General features: G+C 45.4%; 1 protein-coding gene across 1 annotated transcript; it reads left to right on the top strand.

Moving 5' to 3' along the window:
• The first annotated feature begins 509 nt into the window (after positions 1-509).
• On the top strand, positions 510-8,228 carry NCALD (neurocalcin delta). The gene is made up of 3 exons (XM_009480746.2): positions 510-887; positions 7,730-7,835; positions 8,131-8,228. The coding sequence occupies exons 1-3, from the start codon at positions 510-512 to the stop codon at positions 8,226-8,228; spliced, it is 582 nt and encodes a 193-aa protein (XP_009479021.1).
• The last annotated feature ends 226 nt before the right edge of the window (positions 8,229-8,454 follow it).

The raw sequence follows: 8,454 nt of genomic DNA, 5'->3' as shown, positions 1-8,454 counted from the left end.
CAGATGCACCTTGATCCCATTTTGGAGCAAGAGCAAGTGAACACAGCCCTTTGTAGCAACCTGGTTTCCATCAGGGGTACAAAAAAATGTATCTATCTCATTCAGGTCAGGTCCTTGAGACAGTTGGGTGACTGGGATGGAGGGTGTGCTGCAACACACAGCTACTGGTCAGCTACACTTTGCAACATCCATTGCTTACCTCGTGATTTCAAAGGCAAAGTAGGAACTCAATAAATTCAGCGCAATTACAGTTCTCCAGACTGTGAAAAGACAATGTAACCAACATGTAGATTAGGCTTGTTAATTTTTCAGAGTATACTTGTAGTACTGCACACTGCCTAAAGTTTCAATTGATTCCCAAGAGTGAACTATCATCAGAAAACTCAGAATCCAGCACACTGTTCTACAGCCTCCAAGCTAATAGTTATTAAGTAATACTACTACTACTAATAATAATAATAACTCATACGTGTTTGTTTTCCTTCTGCAGTTAATATTTTGACACCAGTATGGGAAAGCAAAACAGCAAACTACGCCCTGAAGTCATGCAAGATTTGCTAGAAAGTACAGACTTTACAGAACACGAGATCCAGGAGTGGTACAAAGGCTTCTTGAGAGACTGTCCAAGTGGACATTTATCTATGGAGGAGTTTAAAAAAATATATGGGAACTTCTTCCCTTATGGGGACGCTTCTAAGTTTGCGGAACATGTATTCCGCACTTTTGACGCCAATGGAGACGGAACAATAGATTTCAGAGAATTCATCATAGCCTTGAGTGTAACGTCAAGAGGTAAACTGGAGCAAAAGCTGAAGTGGGCATTCAGCATGTATGACCTCGATGGGAATGGCTACATCAGTAAGTCAGAGATGCTGGAAATCGTGCAGGTAAGTGCTGCTCAGAGGCACCCATTGGCCTCCCTTCTTCCAAGCAAACTATGAAGCAACGTTCCAATGAGACACTGAATTAAAAACTATGGCAGCATTTGGGGGTTTATGTTCTTGGTTCTCCATAAAACTGCTTGAATATAAAATGCTATTTCATTTGGCAAAGATCATGTCACCACTCAAACTACAGCATTTGATATCCATCGCAAATTTTTCCTGAGCAACACACTGCATGTGAAGTTCTCCTTTGGGAGTTCTGCTGGGCAGAAGCACAGCAACTAACCTTCTGATAAATGTGATTCTGTCCTCTGGGAAATCACTGTCAATTAATTACAATTAACTACAGCTGGACCAAGTAGGTATCTTAGATCAACCAGGTAGTGTACTTTTAAAGAACCAGGCTCCCTCCACAATAAGAAACAAATCTTCTTTGAAATCATGTTGTTATGGAGAACCAGCTCACATATTTTAAATGATGTCTGTCTGCCTAATTTCAGCAAGGTCTGCATACTTAGTATCATACTAGCTGTCTTCATATTAAGTTGCCAATATAGATGAACCTTATCTGGATAGACAATGATTCCATACACAGCTTCTTTGGATGCATTCTCTTGTGGTGTTATTAGGAGTCCCACCTCACTTTGGCTTCCTCTAACATGTTTTTACCCTTGAGGCACATCACTCTACTGAAAGCTTTAAAACATTTTTGATATGGTGGTATATTTACACAGCTTGAGCCTGTATAATGAAGCACTGTTTAAAAAAAAAAAAAAAAAAAAAAAGCCTGTTATCAAGATCCTTTCTTTCCCTGGAAATTTTGAATTGCTAACTATGTACTGTATTATTCAGATTTATATTTGCACTGGAAATCAAGGGAAAGGAATGCACACATATTACAGGCTATGATGGCAAACTGCGTGTATGGAGTCAGCCTAATGCATGGTGCCCTTTTCCTTCTACAAGGGCTCTTCTCAGGTCCTCCAAACAGTAACTAACACCAGCACTTGCACTGCTTCAACAAGACCAGATGCAAAGCTCAGCTGCAAATGTAGGGTGGTTGTGGCATCTTTCACTTACTCTGTTTTGTGTTCCTGTGTCAGAGTTAAAGAGCAGGACTGCATTCAGAATCAGATACCTCCCTGTCTCCATGCCATGACAAGCCCCATGGAATATTGGCATTAGAAGATACTCTGTTCCTTACAGATCTTCCTCTCCCCTGGGTAGGGTAAACAGGCTATCAATTATTGTTTTCCTAGCTGTATTTCCTCTCATGAGAAAACAAAGAGAATCCCAAAAGAACTAACAAAGTACAAAGCAAACACAAGGAGCCAAACCTGAGCAAGTGCCTGCTCCTCAGGAGGAGACACCCCAGGGACCGCAGGACCCCTTGCTGCTGTCGAGTAGCCCGGGAAGGCCTCAGTGCTGAATGACAGCACAAAACCCCCCCAGAGCAGAAGAGTTACAAACATGGAGAACAGTGCCACAAATGCATTCATGTCAATTTTAATGAAAACATCAGTGGCTGGATTCTCTGTAGCAAGCCAAACCAGGACCAGCAAAACCAGCAGCTTTTTCCAGTGCACCCCAGATCTGCTCACCAGCATGACGAGAGGCTGAAATGCTCTGCCTCCTCTTCACAGTCGTATTGGTATCAAATCATAGCATTGTCCTTTACAACCATGATGCTATTACCAAATGAAAGTACAGCTTAGGGATCAGTATAGGGTGACATTTTGTCAATTTGTACATCCAACCCAGAGCAACACTTCAGCTGCATACAGCCCTCAGCCTGGCACTCCAGCCCTCCCACTGCACTTCTTGGGAGGTTTGGCACTCTCCTCTTTCCAGATTGCACTTGAAACTCAACTGAGTGATGCTTTCTCTCATTTACTCTCACCCCACGTTTTGAGGGACCACACAAAAATCAATTATGGAAGTAAACAGCCTAAGAAGCCTGAGCAACAGGTATTTCTGCACCATGGTTTTACAGTCAGGAAAGCTGCCCTTTCTGTGATGGAGCTTCCCATGAGGCAATGTGCTTGTAGATCTCACCCCGTTCCCTTCTTCCAGTTTTTTATGGTCGTAGTGATCTCCCTGTATTGCACTGGTCACCTGTAGGCTCCTCCCAGTGGGGTAGGATTTGTTGCATAGTATCCGGAAGCGTATTTGGCTGATATGTGAAACTGAAGTAAATGAGCACATTTTCTTGCTTTATGGAGAGGTTCCTTTGATATAGAGTGATTAAACTTACAAAAAAACCAGCAAACAACTACCACTTTCATTTATGAAAGATGATTATTTTTTAATATGGAAAGACAGGATTCTGCATCAAATGTCTTCCTGGGGACCCTCAGCCATCACAATCTTTCTGATAGTGAAAAACAGAGCTCATATATCTCTGATATATGCCTCAGAGGAACCTATTACAAGTCCCTTATCTAGCATACATTTGCATATTTATATAGCAGGATTTATTATGTTTTCATCAGGATTTTTGCATGAGACAATACATCAAAATGAACCCTAAATGAAACACCATCAATCTAAAAGTCTTAGTTTCACAGAAAAATACTGCCCCTGTCACTGTGGAATTACAGTATCTTAAATATCATAGGGGCAAGACATGTTTTTCTTCTTTTTCAGTCTGTTTTTCTTTGTGCTTTGAAGGTCCTTTCTCTGTAGTGATTTTTGCTGTTATGCTGATGGTTACTTGCATTTCCTTTCTCATGCTCTGGCCCAATCTAACGCCGCTGCAGGCAACGCAAGCATTGCACTCTCACTCAACATTGCAAGAATGTGCCTGTGGTAACAGTGGTAGCAACAGCAGCACTGAAACAACAGAGCTACTGGTTAAGATGGCTCATGTCCCACAGGAGCCCTAGTAACTGGCTAGCTGCCAAGGAGATGAACGTGAATGGTTCGTAACAACTTTTTGAAACCCGTTTTCTCTGCAAAGCAATGGCCTGGAGGGCAAAGCACTTGCATTCCTTCAAGCTCCGTTTACCATAGGATGCATAGCCTATCATGGAGTCACCACGCCTGTCCATGAGCCTCCCCTAGACAAGTCTCCAAAAAGCCCTGCTTAGAGGCACACGTGAGCTGGCTGCATAGTTTGGAGGATCACGTAACCTGAAGGACTTTAGTGGTAGGCTGACGATTGCAGAGCCTAATGAAAGAATGTCTGTGGGGTACTGCTACACCTACCAGGCATAGCACATCTGCAAAGTACTGTGGAAAGGTGCTTCACAGCCTGCCCTCTTGACAGACCTCACCAACAGATCCTCTCAGATTCTTCTGCTCTAGAAATGCTTTTCATGTCTCACTTATGTTTACCTATAATCTAAACAGCCCAGTCCACTCAAAAATAGCTGCAAACCAGCTACAAGATTTGTGTTTGTTCCCCTTGCTGAAATGGGACACATTTAGTGAGAGTCTCTTAAACTAAGAGTTCAAATAAGAGATGGAAACCTTGTTCTGAGGGTACATTTTTTCACTGTATGGAGTCATAAAGCATCTTAAGAATACTGAGCTGAGAGACGAGAATAACACTTTCAGCTTAATACAAACAGAGCACACACATTTCACTTGCTGGCCCAGCTTATTTGTAAGCCAGGAAGAAACAGAAGCTGATACGGGAAGAAGAAGCAGCTGATATGGCTCTCAGTAAAAACAGTGTCAAAAATCCTCATGAGATTGAATGGAAAGCAAATTTTTCAGGTCGATTATTCATTTCATGGGACTTTTAGCTGTCAAAATTTATTTCAACAGAGATAAAACGATTGACTGAAAATTTGTGCTGTCATTGCTGCCATCACGGTAAGGAGCTCTTTGACACTTTGCTAAGTACAGCAGGAAAGTGCAGCCCCCACCAAGGTTTCTGGCCCAAGTGCAGCAATGGCAGCCAGCGACTGGGAGCAAAGCCTGTGTGAATGGGCAAAGGGGTGAGACTTGTCCTAAATCACCCATCACCGCTCATCCACATGCAGGTGGCCAGTTCAGATGAAGATGGACCCTGTGCTCGTTCCAGTGATGCACACAGGGCTTTGGAGGCAAAATTTCTCAGTGGTATTCAGGGGCACCAGGGAGCTATAAGGAGTCCTCCTGACAGAAGTCCATGCGCAAAAGCTGCCCTGACTCAGGTGGCTGCAGATGTATAACTCTCCAAACCTTCTCCTCCTGAATGCCACTGATGGCTTTCAGCCCAAGCGCTGCGAGGCCAAGGAGTTATACTCCATGTGGAGTCGAGCCCCTGCAGCCTTTCAGTCCCAGGTTAGTACAGCCCAGCTCCACGTAATTATTGCATGAAACCAGCTTCCTTTGAAAGCTTGCTCTTTCAAACACGCAATAAAGAGCTCTGTGTGGCCGTGCTGAATTAATATGGGGCAAGTCTCAAGATTCTTAATCAGCTTTAGCTGTTTTTTACTTTGGGAAAACTTCCCACTGAACTTCTGAGTAAGGACATAAGAATTTGTCCAGAGTAACCATTTTCAGCATGAAAGGAACGCTTACTATGTTATTCCCATCTGGCTTTCCTAGAATATCTCATCTGTTATTCCCTTCACACGCCTCTGTGAAAAGGACCCTGTAGGATGAAGTCATCTTGAAGTGCCTTTTTTTTTGTCCTAAAAATCTGCATATTCTTACTATGGTTACTTTGATCAGAGTAAACACGCCTGCACTCCCGGCCCGGGGCATTCCTCCCACACTTTCAATACAGATTCTCTGCTTTGCCGTGCTCTCACCCAGAGTGAGGGAATGACCCCTCCACCTCTCTTCCTACCCCAGACAAAAGCCAGACAGCTTAAGATGCTTAAACATTGGCAGATTTATAAGCCTCATCTCTGCTCTGACCCCTGCAAGTCTTGCATGCTGATGAGGATGAGGAAGGTGTAAATTCTTACTGTCCATCCTCTCCTTTTTCTGCTTCCCCTATTCCCTCCTTCCCCCAGCTCCCATATCCCTATGTTCCTGTGCTTGCATGCTCATCCCTTCTTCTGTTCTCCTGGTTATCAGATGATCACAGTTGTGTGTACAACATCCCTGCCTGTACTGATGCTCTGCCCAATACTCTGGCACCCAAATTCTCTTGGGAGCATTCGGGCACTCCTGCAGCACAAATCATGATGACAATGATGATGATAAAAGGGTGCCCACCACTTTTTCATTCAGCCAGCAGCTGTTCATGCTGAAATATTCTCCTCTGTTATCCTGCTCGGGCCCATAGCCAGGGTTACAGAGTTACAGGAGGGCAGACCAGGAAATCCACGGCCGCAGTGTTGGTGACATAACTGAAGGAGCAGATGTTTGACTGAACAGAGCATAAGCAACGGACAGTTAATTAAACATACAAAGGCCTTTCTCAGGGTGTAACTCTTCAACTTATTTAATGTCCAGGAGATGTGAAAGGTGAGCTACTGACAGAGAAGTCAGTAAGATGGCCGAGGAAGCGGGTGCTCCCTAGTCTGAGTGTAAAATGCCTGTGCTGCTTAGCGGCATCCTCCAGCTGGTGAATCTGTGCTGTCACATTCCTGGAGCCATCCCTTGGGGACCCTGGGCCAGATGATGGGAGCGTGCGAGGCAGAGTGCCTTCATGAATGGGAAAAGGGGATAGGGGAGATCTAGTGAGCGATCTTGGGCTTGCGCCAAGAACCCCCCCTCCCTCCCAGAGCAGGAGGAAGTAAGAACAAATAGCTAAAGCAATCACGTCTGCACTAGGTTATCAACTGACTGCTGCAGACAGCATGTTGGGGGGGGAAGCAAGTGTTTGAACCTGTGGAAGAAAGCGATCCACATCTACAGACCAGGGCTGGAGGGCAAAGTGACTGCCCAGTGCAGCATCTGTCAGCCAAAGGCCAACGAGCTGCAACGGGAAGCAGAAGGAGCTGGTCAGACCAGGGCAACGCTGCCTTGGGCTGGGATGTGCTGCCTCTCCAAATGGCCGGGAGGCTCCCCTGCGGCCACCACCCTGCAGCCGTCTGGCTGCTGCTCTTCTCCCAGCTGTGTGGTACTGTAAAGATATCTGTCACACAAAACACTTATTTATGGTACTGCATGCTCATATTTCCAGGCAACATTTGGAAAACCAGTTCAGAGACAACTACTCATCCTTGTTTTAAAATTAACATTACCTCTCTTTTAGGGGCAGCTAATACCATACGTGACTAATGGATTTGTCTGTGCAGAGAACCACCACACCAGTGCTGTGTGGGACGAGAACATCTGCTCTCTGTGGAACAAATTTTGAATGTTTTTTTTTAGCTGTGTATACACACCAATCCCCAAGGAAAAGGCCACCTCCTTGCTGGTCAAGTCTTCATTATCTGTGAGACATGGCAAATGCAGGGAGTGAGTCACTGCCCTCCCTGTGGGCAGGATGCTGACCAAGGGGGTTGAGAAAGGAGATGGGGGGAAGCAAAGGCAGGGTGAGTGGATGGAGGTGGTGAAGATGGAGACTGGGTGGCCGAAGCATGGAGACACACCACAGCGTGGGACAAGACCTCGGTGGTATTACCATTCCCCCAGGCACTGGGAGCTGCCAGTGCCTAACATGCTGTACAACTGATAAATTCATCCGAAGACTGTTTTAATAAGGAAAAATGTAACCTCGGTCCAAACCCAGATTGTGTTTGACTATGACTAAATAAGGAGACACAGTATTTCATATAAATGAGTGTCCCACTGAAGAGGGCAGCTGCATGTACTGGTGCCACCTGACTCCAGAGAGCAAGTCCCAGCTGATGTTCCCGAGATATTTTCTGCCTATTTCTGTCAGGGGATAATCATAGCCCTGCATTAAGATAATGTGTTTCTTACCAGCTCTTTGCTCCTGTCATATCACACAGGCAATCTATAAGATGGTTTCTTCTGTAATGAAGATGCCAGAAGACGAGTCGACACCAGAGAAGAGGACAGAGAAGATCTTCCGCCAGATGGACACCAACCGTGATGGTAGGCACCCTCCAGATGCCGGGGTGGCCACCTCTGCCCTCGTGCTGGGTGGCTGGGGTGTCCTGCCCACACAGGGCAACCCCTCAAACCCACCACTCCTCCTTTGGCCACGTAGGCAAAGCCACCACCATCCACAGCCAGCAGAGTGCAGGCAGGCCAAGCTTTGCCTTGCAGGGTTGCTTTCCAGGGATTTTTTTCTGGGCTCCCCCAGCTTCCTTCCACTGTGCTCATCCAGAGGCGTGGCAGGTGTGCTGCCACCCACCATGTGTGCTAAGCAAACGTGTTTCTTTTCTAGGAAAGCTTTCTCTGGAAGAGTTCATCCGAGGCGCCAAGAGCGATCCATCCATAGTCCGTCTCCTGCAGTGTGATCCCAGCAGCGCCGGGCAGTTCTGAACCCATTCTTTGGATGAATTATGTATCTGCTTTTTTTTTTTCCTTGCCAAACAACATTCATGGTAGTGTTGCCTCTGTATGGCCAATTATGCCTTCTTTTGTGGCATCTTATAGCTTCTTTTTTTGTGGATTAATTATAAGAATGCTGAATTGCTCTTAACAATTTGTCCAGAGCACGGGCAGTACTGTTTTAAACAGATATTGTGGTGTTATCATTGTTTTAAAG

This window comes from Pelecanus crispus, chromosome 2 (genome assembly GCF_030463565.1).
Source record: "Pelecanus crispus isolate bPelCri1 chromosome 2, bPelCri1.pri, whole genome shotgun sequence".
Classification (NCBI taxonomy): Eukaryota; Metazoa; Chordata; class Aves; order Pelecaniformes; family Pelecanidae; genus Pelecanus; species Pelecanus crispus.
Note: the sequence above shows the minus strand (reverse complement) of the source record. Positions and strands in the feature narration are given on the sequence as shown.

Excerpts from the sequence above, each read along its gene's own strand:
- NCALD (XM_009480746.2), top strand. The coding sequence starts at position 510 with ATGGGAAAGCAAAACAGCAAACTACGCCCTGAAGTCATGCAAGATTTG. Across the intron at positions 888-7,729 it reads AGATGCTGGAAATCGTGCAG|GCAATCTATAAGATGGTTTC; the intron begins GTAAGTGCTGCT and ends CATATCACACAG. Across the intron at positions 7,836-8,130 it reads GATGGACACCAACCGTGATG|GAAAGCTTTCTCTGGAAGAG; the intron begins GTAGGCACCCTC and ends TTTCTTTTCTAG.